Source organism: Gracilinanus agilis, chromosome 3 (assembly GCF_016433145.1).
Source record: "Gracilinanus agilis isolate LMUSP501 chromosome 3, AgileGrace, whole genome shotgun sequence".
In the NCBI taxonomy this organism is placed as follows: domain Eukaryota; kingdom Metazoa; phylum Chordata; class Mammalia; order Didelphimorphia; family Didelphidae; genus Gracilinanus; species Gracilinanus agilis.
Window position 1 is genome coordinate 123189526 of NC_058132.1, and position 19260 is coordinate 123208785.

At 36.9% G+C, this 19260-nt stretch overlaps 1 protein-coding gene across 1 annotated transcript in view; it reads left to right on the plus strand.

Annotated features, from left to right (window-relative positions):
- The window catches only part of WDFY2 (WD repeat and FYVE domain containing 2), a 175995-nt gene that overhangs the window by 78255 nt on the left and 78480 nt on the right, over positions 1-19260 (plus strand). Inside the window, exon 2 of the mRNA XM_044668246.1 lies at positions 14688-14755. Coding sequence (XP_044524181.1) covers positions 14688-14755 — 68 coding nt within the window. The remainder of the gene's footprint in view (positions 1-14687; positions 14756-19260) is intronic.

A 19260-nucleotide genomic window follows, 5' to 3' on the forward strand; every position in this document is an offset into this window, starting at 1 on the left:
GTTTCCTTGAATGTTTTTTGTTTGACACAGTTCTTTTGAAGCTTTCCAGGACACCAAGCTATGGGGAGAATTCAGGACTCCTGAATTAGCCATTCTAAGGATCATAGAATATTTTTGCTCTTGTATGTCATCCAAATAACTGTTTGTTAGCTAGTGTAGACTTTGTCATCTAATATATTAAGACCTGGGTGGCAGCTGGATGGCTCAGTGGATTGAGAGCCAGGCCTAGACACAGGAGGTCCTAGGTTCAAATCTGGCCTCAGACATTTCCTGGCTGTGACCCTGGGCAAGTCACTTAACCCCCATTGCCTAGCCCTATAACAAATAAAAATTAATATAGAAGGATATATATAAAAAAAGATATTAGGGTTTAAAAAAAAGAAATAAAAAAAAAAGACCTGGGCCTCTTATGTTCCCCCTATTTCTAGATTGGATTATCCGAAGTATTAATATTAACTCTCTTCTGAGGCTGTGAGCATGAGGTATATCATCATTAAGGCTCAGTATTTTTTAAGTGCAAACTCACCTGATTCAGAAAATCTAAGATTAAAATAAGTCTTCAAGGCATTCAGGGATATAACTTATATGGAAGTATCAAGTTTTCAGTGTTTTATGGCAGGACTTAGTATACATGTGGTGTATTGGTGTACAATATGTTCAGAGTGTATTTCAGAATTTTAAATTGAGTGATTCTAATACTACATAATAACTGTGTTTGAGCATCTGGACAATGCATTTTAAAGGGAGTTTATAACCCTCATTAATTAAAAGAAATAATAAAAACCCTAGAAAGATGAAAATGTTAAGCCAGCATGGAAAATAACTATATCTGTACCTATGGTGAGTCATAGAAATGCTGATTTCATTTATATACCAGAAAGGATTAGGAAGACTAGTTTAGGAGAATAATATGAATTGTTTAATTTTTTTGGCATTCGGCTACAATGCTTAATTGTAAAATGTACAGATTTTTAATTTTACATGGCTGAATCTTGTTGGTATAGTGATTTTCATATACTCTCTTTAAAATATACAAACATGCATGCATATACACACCTCAAAACAAACTTGTGTATTCTCTGAAGTATCATTCTGTACTCTGAAATTTGTGTCTAGTTTTTAAAGGTCTTTTTTGCAGTTATAATCTGTAAGCTTTGTGAATGTTTTTGAAAAAATCACAAGAAACATTTTGGTAACAAATGTAATTTCAGTTATTAAAAAAAATCCTGGGTGAGTTAAGTCAAGCAAAGGGAAGGTTTTGTTTCTTTGGTTTCTTGTGTACCTTTAATGGGCTTATATGAAAGGTTTTCATTTGAGACTACTTGAAAACTGAAGTTATATTTTGTTTTCTCTAGTGATCAAAATGATCATGAATTTTCTTTGTTCTAGAGCCTTCTTCAGCCCAAACTGGAAAAAAAAAAGTTACAACAAAACAAACAACCAAAAAAACATAATCCATTTTGTTATAGCAAACTCATTTCAACTTTTTATTATTTAAAGCCTTTTGAAGAGTTTGGATACTTAGTACCACAGATTGCTTTTGATTTTGATTTCATCAAAACTTGTGGATTGAATTCAGTATACAAAGAAATTAATACAACTTTGATGTGAAGGATTTTTTAATATAGTATATAGTGCAAAACAATAAGGCTTAATCATAGGAAGGCAAAAGCAGATATGTATATTCAAGTATAAATGGATATAATGGGTAATGGCTATTATTTTTTAAATTTAATTTTCTTCAATTATCAAATTGTTTTTTTTAACATTTTCTTGCTCCAATCCCCTGAGATAGAAACCAAAACCAAGACTCAACCCAAAATTCTTATAACAAATTAGCAATCAAAACAAATTCTTATATTGGCTGTCCAAAAATATTTATCTCATTCTACATATTAATTAGTCCTTCACCTCTCTGTCAGGAGGTAGATAGTAATTAATGGCTCAGATTGTAAATTTATTCAATTTGACAGCATGTAAAGTATCACTTTTCACATTCTATATGCCTTATACTCCATAGGTCATCACCAAATATTTCATTGCAATTAGAATTGATTGAAAATATGATTAATTAAATTCAGTACTATAATATCTTTTACTTTTTTTTTTTAAGTGCAGATTATCTGAGCAGAACTCCATGGTGCTATTATCAAAACTATTCACACAGTATTTGTGTTCATGTCAAATGTATGGACACACTGTTGTGATTAATAAAATAAAATTCACTTAGAAGTATTCGGATTTTTGTTTTTATACTACTGAATTCATAGATTGTCTTCTATTTTCTTAATTGATACTGAAGTACAAACTTCAGGTAGGGAAAGAGCTTCAAAATTCATTGCTGTTTAAAAAAGTAATGGGGGGGGATGCTGTTCTTTCTAATGTAGAAGTTTGGGACAACTGATATAGTGGAAGGAACACTATGGAATTAGGGTTGGAGGGACAAAGGTTTGAATCCTAGCTCTGCCACTTACTAGACAATTTAGGATGTCATTTAGTTTCTGAGCTTCTCTATATGTTTTTTTTTAAACCCTTATACTTCAGTGTATTGTCTCATAGGTGGAAGATTGGTAAGGGTGGGCAGTGGGGGTCAAGTGACTTGCCCAGGGTCACACAGCTGGGAAGTGGCTGAGGCCAGGTTTGAACCTAGGACCTCCTGTCTCTAGGCCTGACTCTCACTCCACTGAGCTACCCAGCTGCCCCTCTCTATATGTTTTTAAAAATGGGAATAATACTTATACTCTCTTCCTCATAGAGGAAAGGAAGTGCTATATTAACTGTAAGCTGATGCATCTGTATATTCATATGTATGAATAATATATTTGAGTAGTTATTGTTATAATTATAATCCCCTTTTCACCCCGCAGTGATTCTGGATTGTGGGGTTCATTGTTACTTGATTCATATTTCTTCCTGATGATACAGTTTCTATTTCACCTATATTTTCAGGGTGTTGCCAGAGGCAATATCCAAACCACTATCTTAATAGCTCAAGAACCAAATCCAAATATTTACCATTTTCCTAATGATATCGTATTCCTTTCTCCCAAAGAAGTGTTGTTAGCATTCTGATGGATTATAATAATTTATCTACCTAATAAATACTTCACTTTCTTTTCATTTCTTTCCTGTCCCCGAGGGATCCTGGGTAATTGACAGGTGTGGGTAATGTGAGAGATACATCCTAAGCTTCTGGGCAATAGTCATTTCCAGGTGTAACACTGACACTCTCACCAAGATAGCAAATATAAGCAGATACAAGGGGAAACATATTAAGTATGTATATATAATGTATGCCAGAAAGGGATGGATCCAGCAAGTAGTCTTCCTCAATATAAAGACCATTTACATTTGATTCTAATAGTAACACTGAGAGGTACATGGCACAAGTATGATTTCCCCCATTTTATTGATAATAACAGTGGGATTAGGACAGTTTAATTTGAAATAGTGATCTGCTAAGTAAGCTTGACTATACCTTCTTTCAGTAGGAATACTAACTGACCATTCCTTACTCTGATAGGTTCCTTAGTGCTAGATGGGACAGGCCCACCCAAATCTTAAGAGGGGCCAAGACTTAGCCTTGTGATTGACTTAAAGAATGTATAATTGATCCTTTTATTCCTTTATTATTGAGGCAGCTGATGGTGCATTGGATTGAGTGCTGGTCCTGGAGTTAGAAAGACTTAGTTCACAACCAGACTCAGACACACACTAACTATGTGACTCTGGGCAAGTCACTTAACCTCTTTTTGCCTTGGTAAAAAGGGGGAAGTAAGAGCACTTATGCCTCAGAATTTTTGTGAGGGTCAAGAGAGATAATAATTGTAAAAAAGCACTTTTGAACAGGACTTGGCACAAGGAAGATGCTCTATAAATGTTTATTCCTTCTCTCTATCTCAAGCCCCAGAAATCCCTTAACACCCAACTTTAAAGTCTACCTGCCGCAGGTCTTCCATAAAGCCTTCCTGGTCCATTCAGCTTAACAGTAATAGCCTCTTCAATTTCACAAACATTTTTGCACGGATGTGCTAATTAATATGGTAGTTACCAGGAATATAAAAGTACACTTCTCAAGGAACTTATGTTCATAGATATATACGTGGAAGAGATCCCTTTAAGGTGAGGAGTGATAGTAACTTGCACATAGATATAATTTCCAATTATGTTATCTGTGAAAGTCATATATTTTTATTAGACTATAAACTCTATGAAGGAAGGAGCTGTGTCTTATTTTTCTGGTTCATCTTTCTAGCCCTTACCACTCTTCTGCCTTAGAACTAAATAAAAAGACAAACAAAAATTACTTTGACCTAGAAATCCTACCACTAAGCATATTCCAAGGAGGTGAATGATAAAAAGCAAACTCCCGCATACATCAAAATATTTATAACAGCTTTTTATAGTAGCCAAAATAAAAAAGGTGTTTAATTGTATTGGTTGAGAAGGTGCTTCACCTAGGAATTCCACATATCAGTGAAAATACAAGCCCAGTCCCTATCTGTAGGTATATCCATGTGTCGATACCATGCCAGATATCTATATTTATGTCTATATGTATATAAACTGTATGCCACCCCCCCCGGCATTTGTAAACAAGAAAAACATAAATCTCAATTTGATAACTTAACATTTATATACTATTTTTTATTTGAAGATTTATTATTGTCCTCTCCACACCTCCACTAGAAAAGCATGGACTAACTAATTAAAATACAGTAGGAAAAGGGGAGTTATAAGCATGTGTGACAGTAAAATACTATAGCAAGTAGTTGAGTTGGCTTACTAATGATGTTTGTAAAGCTTGAATATGATTACAAATCTGGGGTGTTGAAATGTTAAAACTGTCACACCTCTTCCCAGGCCATTGATTGCTCTGTTCCCACAGCTCTGAATAAAAATTGTCTTTGATTTATGATTCAGCAAAGTTGTGCAAGGATTGCTTAGGTCTAAAATTTCTGGGTCATTAATTTCTTCACATCCAAGAAATGGAGAAATTGTACAAGGTGCTTGGGGAGACATTTGTGCAGCTTAACTCCCAAAGGGATAAGTCCCTCAGGCAAGGAAAATGTCACACTGTCTTACTTCTGGGGAAAAAAAGAGTCAGCTTGTAAAGTCACACCCATAATTGCTTTGTCATTCTCTTTTTGCAAATCTACAAGCTTTTCTTGGGCATCACCAAGGACCTAGAGCATTGTTTCCCAAACTATGTTCTATAGAATCCTGGCTTCTAGCAATAAATAATCCAAAGTAATCTATGATGGAAAAATGTTATATTAGAAGATTAAAAACAAACAGATATAGCTACTTTCCCTTTTACATTTAGGGCTTCATACAATATACATATTCAGTTGAGCAGAAAAACATTAGAGATGGGTGCATATCAGCGTCCTGACTAATATTCTCTCCTCCATATCCCTCAAGTGAACTCTTTTGTTACAGGCAAACCAATTTACTTGTTGTTCCCTTGGCATGACATTTCTGCTCAGTATTCTAAATCTCTAATAATTAGAGAAATGCAAATCAAAACAACTCTGAGGTATCACCTCACACCTAGCAGATTGGCTAAAATGAAAGAAGGGGAGAGTAATGAATGCTGGAGGGGATGTGGCAAAATTGGGACATTAATGCATTGCTGGTGGAGTTGTGAACTGATCCGACCATTCTGGGTGGCAATTTGGAACTATGCCCAAAAAGCGATAAAAGTGATGGAATACTATTGTGCTCAAAGGAATAATAAACTGGAGGAATTCCAGGCGAACTGGAGAGACCTCCAGGAACTGATGCAGAGTGAAAGGAGCAGAGCCAGAAGAACATTGTACACAGAGACTGATATACTATGGTAAAATCGAATGTAATGGACGTCTGTACTAGCAGCAATGTAGTGACCCAGGACAACTATGAGGAATTTATGGAAAAGACGCTACCCACATTCAGAGGAAGGACTGCAGGAGAGGAAACATAGAAGAAAAACAACTGCTTGAACACTTGGGTTGAGGCGGACATGATTGGGAATGTAGACACTAAATGACCACACCAATGTAACTATCAATAATATGTAAATAAGTCTTGACTGACCACACATGTTAAAACCAGTGAAAATGCAAATTAGCTACAGGGGGTGGGGCTTGAGGGGGGGTGAAGGGTAAAGTAAAAACATGAATTATGTAACCATGGAAAAATTTTTTTAAAAATTAAAAAAAAAATGACCAATTACCTTTTCCCTGAAAGGCCCTTAAAAAATACAAATATTTTACTGATGCTACTATATATTTATGAGTCATTGAATGGCATAGTCTGTAAAGATTTAAAAATTGGTATTACTGCAAGAAAGATGAAGAAGCACATGGCAGGTGCTATTCCATGTTAAGGAACTAGAAAGGTTTGGAGTCAAGAATGCCATTCATTCAGAATATGTACTTGAAAGAGATGACCTGCTAGTTGCATGGCAAGAGTTAGGGATAATCAATGGAAAATCCACTTGTTCCCCTAGTATATTTTGATGTCAAGAGAAAGTGAGGGATTCCCCCCCACAACCCCCAAGCTGGTTGAACTCCCTATGGTGAACTTATGAGCATAAGAGCAGAGATAGCATGATTTACCATCTATGTCAATGAGATCACATTTCTACTTGATGGACTTTTTTTTTTTTTTAACCCTTAATTTTTCTGTCTCAGTAAAAACTCTTTAAGATAGAAGGACAAGGACTAGCAAATGGGGTTAAGTGACTTGGCCAGGGTCACACAGCTAGGAAGTATCTGAGGTCAAATTTGAACCCAGGACCTCCTGTCTCTAGACCTGGTTCTCCATCCACTAAGCCACCCAGCTGCCTCTCAAGGACTATTTTAGTTTTGTATTCCCTGCCCACATTCTGTACCTAGCCCATAAATGTTTATTGACTTGAAACAAATTGAATTGGTTGAATATTTTTAGTCTAGAACTGACCATTCCATTTACTCAGGATTTCATGATGCACCATTAGTTGATTCCTCTATGATCACGGTCTATTTATAATATTTGTTCTTTTAAAAAAATACCAATGCTTGTTGTACCTAATTGGCTATTCTCAGTATTGCTAATACAGCTGAGACTATATTTCTGGCCCTTTTGCATTTTCCATTCAATTCTCCATTCATTTTGATATCTTTTTTTTTTTTTTTTTTTTTTACCCTTGTACTTCGGTGTATTGTCTCATAGGTGGAAGATTGGTAAGGGTGGGCAATGGAGGTCAAGTGACTTGCCCAGGGTCACACAGCATGTTGATATCTTAACAGAATTAGTGACTGAAAGAAAAATATCCCAGGACCTCTTCAATCTCCATGGCATTGGTAGGCAGTAGGCAGTATGTCTAACAAGCAATATTTACTGCAAATCTCTTTGTGTTGGTCAAAGTTCATTTCTAGCCAGGCATATATGCTGGAGCCAATTTGAATAGGAGCCTATCATTAAAATTTCAGTTTGAGAATTTATACCTCAAAAATTATAAAACTATAAATTAAGACTTGATTTATTGCTTTTTAAAAATTGTCTAGACATTAGAAAGTGATGGGAAAAATGTTAATTTAGGTTAAACTTTAAAAAATGTGTTGTGTACATAGTTTTTTTCCCCTTATGGAGAGCAGGTTGTTAAACATTTGCCCATACACACTTGTTTCTGGGCTAACCAACCTTAGTTCCTTTCTGTAAAAGAGCAGTGACATTTCTGGGAGCCCCAAGGTGGCATCTGGAATAAAATATATGATCCACAAAAGGTAAAATGTTGAGATGACGACCACTTTTGGTCTGAGTTTTCCCTTCAAGGCTCTGGCAGTGTGTCCAAAAGAGCTGCAGATAGTTTTAGGGAGATTTTATACTCCTGAATAATTTTATAGATGTTGATCAAAAACATTTCTTCAGATTTTCTTGACTTTAATTTTGTATTGGGGGTTGATAACCTCAAGCATATTTATGTAAGTTGGGTTTATTCACTGGTATCCAAAGAAATCCCAGTACATAAAACCTCAGGGAAAACAACTATCTTCACGTTTGCTTTTATAGCTTTGATTTGGTCTCTGAAAAAAGTCTCCCAGAAGACCAAAAACTTTATGGGTTTGATTGGTGGCCTGTTTGAACAGAGATGGAAACAACAAGGATCCTCAGAGTGACTGTTCAAGGGATTTGTACTTATTTTGTATTTGGGTGTATTTAGATACTTGACAGAGTGGCTTAGAGGTTATATAGTGAGTAACAGCTTGGTTTGAGAGCCTCCAGCCAGAATCCTCTTGTTTCATTACCCACCCAGCAAATTTAGTCACAGCAATCTCTGCTTCACCTTTGGGAATTCATTCAGCTTAGAGAGATTTGTAGTACAAAAAGCTTTGCTTATTTATCAGTGTAAATGGGCATAAATATTAAATTCATCATATAAATAAATATAAATTCATCCCTTGATTTCTATTCTTCATGATCAGAGAGGATACCTTACATTTTCCCCTGAGTTTCTGTAACATTACTTACAGGAGAGCCAGGTTTTCTTTTTTTAGGAAAAAAATCACCATTAAAAACATGCATAGACAGATACCACAAAACATCCACTGGCATGTTATTGCTTAAGTTTGTGCTTTAGTTGGACAGATCATTTGGAATTGTTCTGTTCTAGTAGGGCAACTTGAGCTTACTCGGGATCTCCAAAATATTGGGGTAGAAGTTCCCCCAAAGTAATTTCATTGGTAACAAAAATAACAGTTGTCCCCAAAGAAATAAGACTCATTGCTATGGTAACTAATGAGGGTTGCATCATCCTAGGACAGATTTTTTTAAAGCCTGAATTTCAACATGGGTAGACGCCCCTGTCTTTCTTTATTCAGTAGCTTAGCAACCTGTGGTATCCTGTTTGCCTCCACCCCCAATCTCCCCTTCTCTCAGAAAAGTGACCTATATAGATAGCTTTTTGGTGCATAGCACCAGAGTGGAGAGTATTTCTCAGTTTCACTGTTGGTTTGTCCATCAGGCTATTCATATACACTTAGACTGCCCTGGGAGAGGTGGAGCTGACCTGTAGGAGGAGTCTTGATCCTAATGATTATTTGAGGTTAGGCCAAGCTTGAGGGGATCTTGGCTTCAGTTTTGTTTAGTTAGGGGTGGAGGTGCCTGAGGAGGCATTTCACTTGCTGTTTGTGGCCCTGAATTAGGATAGTGGCCATAGGGTGAAAGAGAGAATCAGCTCTAAGCCAAAGCCCCAGGCTTCAAGCTAGGCTAACTCTTGTCAGATAACCTGTAGACTTCCCAGCCAGTCAAAGATAAATTAAGTTCAGAAAGCATTTGTCAGGCATCTGCTCTGTGTCTGGATACAAGGGTAAATAACCATGACTTGCTTTCAAGGAGTTTTACATCTTAAAAAAGGGGGTTGAGCATGTACACAAGTAAGAATATACAGGGGAAATATACTGGAGCAAAAGAGAGATCGAGATAATGCTCTGAGGAGAAGTCAGATTTTCAAGTAAGGTAGAGTCCAGGAGAGAAGAATTTGTGATTGCTTGGAGGCAGTTAGGTAGGAGAGTGGATAGAGTGCAGGGTCTAAAGTCAAGAAGACTCATCATCCTGAGTTCAAATTACTGGCTCAGTGACACTGACCAAGTCACTTAATTCATGTTTGCCTCAGTTTCCTCTTTTGTAAAATGAGCTGCAGAAGAAAATGGCAAACCACTCCAATGTCTTTGCCACGAAAACTCCAGATGGGGTCATGAAGAGTTGGACATGACTAAAAACACTGAAGACAACAAAGTAGTGCGTGGCCCTATCTAACAGGGCTTAGACATGTCCCATCTATTATGCCCTACAACATGCTAGGTTTCCTAGATACAAAAATAAAAATCAAACAATTCTTGACCCTAGGGAGCTTATATTATGCCTGAAGGACACATTATTGTACAGAGATAGATAAGCAATGAGGAAAATTGAGCTTAGGAAGATCACTAAAAAATGGGGGATGAAAGGAAGGCTCCATATGGAGGTGGTATCTGAGATGACCTCTGAAAGAAAATAAGGATTCTCAGAGATAGAAATGAGGAGGAGGATTGCTTTCCAGGCCTAGGGAAAGGCTCATATTAATGCCCAGAGGCAGGAGTTGGAGTAGCAAGTTTGGGGAATAGCTATTTAGAGTTGGACCAGAACAGGAATTAATGAAAGGTATGTAGGAGCCAGATGGTGGCCCTAAATACCAAAATGAGTTGGTATTTTATTCTTTAGGCAAGGGAGAGTCACTAAAGATTTTTGAGCAAGGGAGTGATATCAAACCTATGCCTCAAGAAGATGAGTTTGGTATCTTTGTGAAGAGTAGATTGAGGAGGAGAGAAACTGCAAGCCAGGAGGCCAACTATAGGACTGTTCTTGTCCAGGTGAGGGGAGATGGGCTCTGGAATTAGGATGGCAACAGTATGGACAGAGAGAAAGAATGTGTATGTGTCAGATATTGTGCAAGTAGAATCAGTAAGACCTAGAAACTGATTGGATATAGGGTATGGCAGAGAAGGAAGAATAAAAGATGTCAAAGAATTTATAAATCTGGAGCTTTGAAGAATGATAGTATCTTCCACCAAAATAAAGGAAGTTTAGGAGAGGAGTATGTTTACTTGGGAGTATCCAAGGATTCTAGATTTAGAAGGTAATGAGTTCCATTTGGGCATATTGAGTTTTCAGTACACGGGGGACACCCAGGGAGAGATATTCAAAAAAGAAATTTGGTTTGGGTATAGAGATTTGGGAATTGCCAGCATGGGATGGTTTTTGAATCCATGAAAATGGATAAAATCTTCAGAGAGTTTTTGCAGAAAGGAAAGTTGATCTAGGACAGGATAAGGGGATAGGAGACGACGGATGATATAGCAAAGGATGCTTTGGAGTGGTCAGAGAAGGAGAGAGCACTGTCATTGAAGCTGAGGGAGGAGAGAAAATATGGAAAGGGAGGATTTAGCAACATCAAAAGATCAAGAAGGATGATGGTTAATGTAAATGTTATGTGGGTAATTGAGGAAAGGTGTTTGGTATATCACCCCAATTCTGTATACTACAATGTAGATGGTGTAAAAACAAAAGATCAATAAAAATTCATTTAAAAATTTAAAAAGCACAATCTTATGTGATACTATGGAAACCTACTGAACTATGCATTGCAGCCTTGGGTCCTGGGTGAGGAAAGACAGACAGACAGAAAGACCGAGAGAATAAGTGGATCATCATCACACCTTTTCTATAAAATGAATGGAATGAATTAGATGATTGTTGATCCCTTCCACCTCCCAAGATTTTAAGATTCTGTGAAATCAAATGACCACAAGGGACAGGGTAGCATTACAGCAAATGTTTGAGAAGAGCGGGGAAGAGGAAGTATCCTTCTTTATGCCATCACTCTATGCCAAGGGCATTAGTTGGAACTGCCAAGCCGGCTCCAGTCTCAGTCTCTAAGACATCATAGGTTGGAAAATGAAAGTTTATTCGTTTTGTATGAATGTTAAATATTAAATTCATAATCAGATCAAATATAGAAGGCAACCCTTAGACTTATTTTTGGCCAGTCTGCTCATTTTAAATTGAGGATCCTGAGACTCAAAGAGTTTAATTGATTTGCTTGAGATCATGTAACTAGTTAGTGACAGGTTTAGGACTAGTGTTAGATGTTCTAATTCCCAATCCAGTGGTACTTCTACTAAACCAAACTGAGACTCAGGACATTTTTCCAGTCTTACATTCCTTTTGCAAAGGACTGTGTCAAGTTGTGAACATAGAATTAATTCCCTTGCCCAATAGTCACAGGTAGTTGCACTGCAAAGAAAAGACTACTCTCTTATCATTAGTTTGTTTAAAAATTTTTAATTTTGAGGGAATAAAAGGTTTGATATTTTTGCATCAGATTTTTTTCTTTGTTGACTTACATTCAGTTGAATCCATTGGGGATTGAGAGGGTATGATTTTCTGAAAATTGCCACTGTGAAAAAGTAATAACCCTAAAGTTCCTAGAGACACACAGTTCCTGTCCTGTCCTAAGGGGTTGGCAGGGGGAAACTGAGGAGAGTGGAGAATGAAACTGTTTGCCCAAACATTTGCTTGAATGCATTATGTAGTACCACTCAGGATGACAGGACAAATTTACTGTATCTTTCAAGAGATCTGCCTATAGTAGGATTGGGAGCAAGAGGTGGGGATTAGAGACAGAGTTCCCTGGAGAGTCTGATAGGATGTTCTTGAAGGGGAATGGATGGCCTCAGCAGACCAGTGCATGTAGCCAACCTAAAGTTCTTCAGGATGAAGGTTATTTAAGAACAGGGTTATGGAGAAAAGAGACTCACTTAAGTAGGGTTGGACCAGTTAACCTCTGAGGTCTCCAATTTTTAGAATTGTTTGTGATTCTCTGTTTCCCTAGTTTCGTGTTTAATTCAGTGACCTCTACTTGTTAAAATTTGGTCATCAGTCATAGTGACACTATTTCCTCTTTAAAAAGGCCAGCAATAATGGAATGGATTTAATAGTGAAGTGCTTTGGGGAGTAGGAAGACTTTTCTAATAAAAATTTCTTCTGGGAAAAGCTTACCCTTAATTCTGATTGAGTGGCATTTAAATTTACCCAGGAAGTCTCTTGGCTTTCTTTGAAAAATCTTGCTAGCCAACTTAAAATGTTTAATTGTAGATCTGAAACCATCACTACCTGCCTTGTTTATTTTTTAAAAGCATTATTGATGCTTTTTGTTTATATATCACTGTTATTTCTGTACATTCTGTGTTTTCTTCTTCCATGCCCAAATGATTGCTCTTTTGTGGCAAAGGAAAACAGTTAAAAAAACAACAACCAATGAATATAGTGACTAGGCCTGATAGTATATGCAACGTTGCTCTCCATCCCTTCTTTGCCACCAGTGGAGAGAGGTATATTTCACTATCTCTTCTCTTAGACTTGGGTATTGATTTTCCAATTACTCAAGAGTTCATTGTAGCTTTCTTTTAGAGATCTTTTCATTAAAAAAAAAAAACAACCTTCTTAAACTTCTTGATCTCTAGTAAATTCCACTGGGTTTTACATGTATCAAAAAATGACAATTTTAAAAAACAAGCTTTTAGAATTGGAGAGTTTTGGAACTGAAAGAGACCTTTGGAGAATTTGCCAAAAGCATTCTTTTTGTTTGAATGAATGATTTTTAAGGTCAGTAATTCAGCTTCTAGATTACCAAAAGAAGGAAAGGTCCTGGGTTTTGAACTTTTGCAAACTAAGGGAAAGTATTGTGTTTAGTAGTGATAATGATAGTTGTCTCAGTTATAAAAAAAATTCTTAAAAAAAATATTTTTCAAAACCATAAAAATGTAGCATGTAAAAACATTTCTTGTAAGTCTTACAAAGTGCTACATAAAGGTTAGTTATAACAAATATTCTAAATAGTACTCAGAGGAACTGGGTTCAGAACCAGTCTCTTGATATTTCCTTACCTATGTGACTTTGGGCAAGTCATATAATTTGGCGGAAAAGAAGGTTTTTTTTCTCTGATCTCTACCCTGGTCTCTGTACCTCAGAAAGCCCCCTTCCCCTAAAGAGTAATAGCTACTCTTTGCCCAGGAATTCATGAAATTCTCTGTCCTATCTCACCTTTGCATACTCCTTACTCTCCTTGTGTTGGAGTAGTGCACATGGCTTTCATATGTTCTGTCTTGTTTCAGTAGGATGATATAGAATCACTGTTCACCATGTGGATTCCATTATGCTTTTTGCCAGATTCCGAAGATAAAGCTGTAACTATTTACTGCTTTGGGGCAGGCAGGGAAAAAGGGAGGAAGAAAATCTGAATCCTAAAATGGCAGAAAACAACTGCAAATGGAAGCCTTCAATTAATTAATTAATTAAGGGTATTTTCCCATGGTTACAGAAAACAATTAAAAAAAATCATTCCTCCATGTAACTGAAAAATAAATAAATAAAAGGGAGAAAAAGAATATTATGCTTTAGCTGAAGCAAAAAAAGGCAGGGGTAGCAGTCATGATCTCAGGCAAAGCAAAAAGCAAAAATAGCCCTACTTTAAAAAGATAAACAGGGAAATTGTATTTTGACAAGAGGTGCCATAAGCAATAATATCAGCACTAGCTATATGTGCACCAAATGGCAGAGCATCCAAATTCTTACAGGAAAAGTTAAATGAGTTAAAGAGGAAGTTGCAAAGCTAAGGACCTCAATTTATCCCCTCTCATAAATCTAACTGCAAAATGAAGAAGAAAGAAGATAAGGAAATGAAAAGAATGTTAGAAAAGTTATAGATGATAGTCCTCTAGAGAATAATGAATGGAAATAGGAAGGACAGTGCCTATTTCTCAGCTGTGCATGACATCTTCACAATAATTGACCATGTCTTAGGGCATAAAAGCCTTGACATAAATGCAGAAAAGCATAAATATTAAATGCTTTTTCTTCTGACCAAAATGCACTAAAAAAAGAACATAAAACTGTATTCAGGACTGTGGCCACAATGATGGAAACTTCCATTGAGATAATGTCAATTTTTTTTTTCAGGGTTAAACCTCTTAATAAGAATGATAAATTATAGCATACATATAAACTTCTCTGTGCTTTTTGCCTCAAATTACAAAATAAATTTGGCTCTACGATGTTGAACCAGTTAGTTCTCACTAATTCAACATTCATTCTGATTTAATGCCAGTATCCTTCTTTTCTAGGACGGTCCGGGTGTGGCTTAAGAGAGATAATGGACAGTACTGGCCAAGCATCTACCATACAATGCCTTGTAAGTATATTTAGTTCCTTCATTTCTAAGAATAAGATGCAACCATTTTCTCTGCTTTCATCTTGGTCAGGGAGAAGTGGGTAATAGCAGTAGTTATCGTATAACAGCATAATATTGGATAGTTTGAGGCTCTAAAAATACTCAGTATGTAAAATACCCAAATCATCATTTTGCATTTGACTACCCATTCAGAGTTTTCGAATGAAGCAAATGGAAGAAGAGCTGTGATATATAGTCTCTGATTACAGCAGGCCTCCTTACCTCAACATCTTGTTTAACTTTATACAAATTGCTTCCCTCCACTATTCAAAAACGTGTCCCACTGTTACATAGGGCAGAAAATCTTCCTTAGATTATGGTTACATCAATCAACTAAAGCCTAGACATGTAGCATTTAGCATTTGTTTCTGTAAAAGATTTTGTCAGGACTAAAAAGTGACTGTTTTGGAGCCTGTCTTATTCCCCTAAAATAGAAATTCACCTGGGAAATATCTTTTTTGCTTTGGAAAACTGCTCTGCTTTTCCTATGCCTCAGAGAGGAACTGCTAACTAGCATAGTAGAGCACTGGACCTGGAGTCAAGGAAGATCTGAGTTCATATTTGACCTAGGACACTTATTAGCTGTGTGACCCAGAGCAAGTGCCTAAATCTCTGTCTCAGTTTTTTCATCTGTAAAATGGAGATAATAATAGCATCTACTTCCTAGGATTGTTGTGAAGCTCAAACGATATATTTATTATAGGGTATATGGCACATAGTAAACACTATATGAATATTAGCTATTAGTATCATTGGTAGTAGTAGTACTAGTAGTTTGCTACATATTTTAACAATTTAAGATCTTTTAGAAAATGCAGCTGAAAATCGATCTATTCTGATCCATGAATTTCTGGGATTTATGGCTCAGGCAAAAAAAATTTTGTTTCAAACATGGTGGTTAATAGTAATTTATATTATTTATGAGTATATTAAAGAGAGATATATGTTTTAATGAAATATACCAATAAAACACTTTGAAAATATTCTATTTTTAAAATTGTATGTAGAACACTTAGTCTTTTTAAGAAACATTGCATATATACATATACATTAATAGAGAGAGAAAGGAAACAGCCTATCATCTATCTTCACCCTTGTCAAAAAATAGGCCTCTCCTTAATTAAAAAAGTAGCTCTATTCTCTGATTACCTCTCATGCCGCCCCTAGAAGGTATTAATCTGAATGAGAGTTACAGGTGAAAGAGAATGGGGAGATGGAGCAAAGGTGGTGGTGGAAGAGTTTCTTTAAATAAAAAATCAAGGGATTTTAGTGAACTCCAAGTGCAGTGTGAGTTGGACATGTGCTATGGCCGACAATAAAAGCTAATGTGAGGGGGAGCTAGGTAGCATTGTGGATAGAGTGCCAGGCCTGGAGCTGGGAGCACCTGGGTTCAAATTTGGTTTCACATTTCTTGATTGTGTGACCCTGGGCAAATCACTTCACCCCAGTTACCTCGCTTTAACCATTCTACTTAGTATCAATTCTAAGGCAGCAGGTAACGATTTTGGGAGGGAAAAAAGCTGATGGGAGCTTAGCCCACATTCATAGAGATATATTCAGTGTCTACTTATATGAGAGATGTGACAGTCTGCCCTGGCCTGACCACATCTGGAGTCTTGTGCCTGAGTTTGGCTGGCACCTTTGAGAAAGAACTTGGATAAGCTGAGTGAACATTGAGAAAGGCAGCTCAGATAGGTTCTTAGGGAAGTGCTTCCAATCTCATTCCCTCAGCTTTCCCACTTAGAAACCTTGTTTCATGGGGGACAAGCGTGCAGGGCAGGGATCTTACTATTTCTAATGGTGAAATAATGAAGAAAGGACTGGGGTACTACATGTGGATAGGGGAGAAGGATGTATCACTATTTCTGGGGAGCTTTACGGTTGGTTCTTTTAAAAAAAAAACACCAAGCATTTATTAACCACTTAACTGTGTGCCAGGCACTTTGGAATATAAATAGAAAGCAAAAACAGTGCCTATCCTTATAGAACTTCCATTTTAGTGGGGATATAAATATAAACATAAATCAGTCCATTTAGGATACATACTGAGTCAATACACAGTAATCTTAGAGGAGAAGGCACTGGGAAAAGCTCTCTACAAGAAGGAGGTGGTGCCTGGGCTGAGTCTTCAGAAAAGCCCCAGAATTCACAATTCACAAGATTAGGAAGGGATAGTGTTCCAAAGACTTTTAAAAAACACAATTTGATTGATCTTTTATTTTTACATCATCTATATTTCCCAGGTTATTCTCTGTATGCCTCCCCCTCCTACCCCCACCTCATGTTCTTTTTAGAGAGGGATGAAAAAAACAGGACATGAGTGTTTATGGAAGCAGCTCAGGTCACTATATCCCCTTAGTTTGAGGAATCCCAAAGAACTCTGGTAGTCTTGCCCATTATGAACATCTGAGTTTTTTTTTTTTTTTTTTTTTTTACTTCAAGGCTTTTGACCCAGGGTCAGTCACTTCACTACACATCCAGAATCTGGTATCCTTCTTAGATGTGTGCACTTGTAGAAATATCTTCATCAGCTTATGTATAACACAGAATTCTATAACCAGATTCAGAGATGATAAATGGTGGCCTTGTAGCATAACTCAGATATAAATCTTCCCAATTCCTAGTCAGTTCACGACTGTATTACCATGTTACAACTGCTTTCTATAAATACTTACACATACATATGTACATATACATGTATGTATGTATGTATGTATGTGTGACTACATGTGTATATGTGTGTGTGCTTATATGCATATGCAGGGCACTTATTTAGGGTAGTACATAGGGAGCCAAGATGGTAGAGTTGAAGCATGGAAAGCTTAAACCATCATGAGAATCCTCAAGAGTGCCTTAAAACAAGTACCGGAGTGAAAGAACCAACAAGGAGACAGAGTGAAGCAGCTTTCATGCAGGGAACTTATTTAGGAAGATATGGTGTGGAGGAAAAATCCCTGACCCAAGAGGTCCAAAGACTATGTGATCAAATCTTCATTGAGCTACAGAAACTATCTTCTGAGTGTCAGAAATGGGGAAAAGTTGACAATTTTATAACTCTGCTATAATCTACTCTGTAACCTCTCAACATAAAACATAATCTAAGTATTATCACTGAATAATTTATTGATCTTTTTGTGGAGCTCCCTCCCTGTCATCATAGGGTTTAGATAGAATAAAAAAGTAACATAAATATGAACAATACATACACATATATGAAGAGTATATTTGCGGAGGAGGTGGTGTTTTAAAAGAATTCAAAAAAGAAAGGTATTTTCTCTATATATTTTAAAATTAGCTTATTCTGTATACTTTTGTCCTTTAAAAAGTCTTTTAGATTTTATATTTATTATGACCCATGTAGAAACTATGTAGGTGTTACATAGAATTTCAAAACTTGAGAGTGAGGGAGAGGAATGAAAGGCAGGGATACATGTGTTTCCAGGGTTTGGGAATACAGAAGTAGAGGATGAGATTCATAAATCAAAATGAACTAAGATGATAGGAAGAAGGGGAGGAGAGAGGGAAAGAAGACAGAGACAGAGAGACAGAGGACACCCTCCTCATCCAACCATGGGTTTGAGGCCTATTCAGTCTGGTATAGCCCAGCTACCAAGATAGCTTTATTGAGGTGTGGCCATTGCATATGCTATAGCATTTTGGAGCCACAGGTGATTGCTGGGTAGCAGTTCAACATCAAAGGAGGAAAGCATCCCTGAAAAGGACTTGATGATCCCTCACACCAGGGGTACTTGTTTTTTTTGAACACCCTGTATACTCCACTTGAATCTTCTGACAACCATATTTGCATCAAAGCCACTGAACAAAAACACATGTAAAAAAATAGCTTTCCTTATTTGGGTGACTGATACTCTGCTTGCAGATTAGGCGATCCATCCCAAACACCTGCGGAGAAAAGTGTTATTCCATCTGGCAGGGAGGACCCAGAAAGGCAAGCCTAATACTTTGACAGTGAGAAAAAGCCCTTACTAACCTCAAACACCTGCTATCCAGGATCAGGCTCAGGCTTGTAATTTCACCCGTCCTTTTCTTTGTCAAAATCTATGCATGGCAGTCAGTAAGAGACTTAAGAAACCATGTTGTAAATGAATGGGGTGAAATGGTTATGGGATGTCTAGTTATTGGCTTTCTATGTGGAACTTGATTGTAGAATTTGCCGTGTATCCAGCATGTTTAATGTATGTTATCTACCAAGCAGTAGACCTAACAAGTTAAGACAATGGAATTGTCAAAAGCAGTCACAAATGGGGACTTTGTATTTTAAACACATTCTCTCTCTCTCTCTCTCTCTCTCTCTCTCTCTCTCTCTCTCTCTCTCTCTCTCTCTCTCTCTCCCCCCACCCCCCTTCCTAATTGCTTTTTAGGGAGGAAGGGGAAGAGATAAGGATTAAGTATGAGATATCAATGATATAACATTTATCAAGAAATATGCATTCTATTACGGTTAG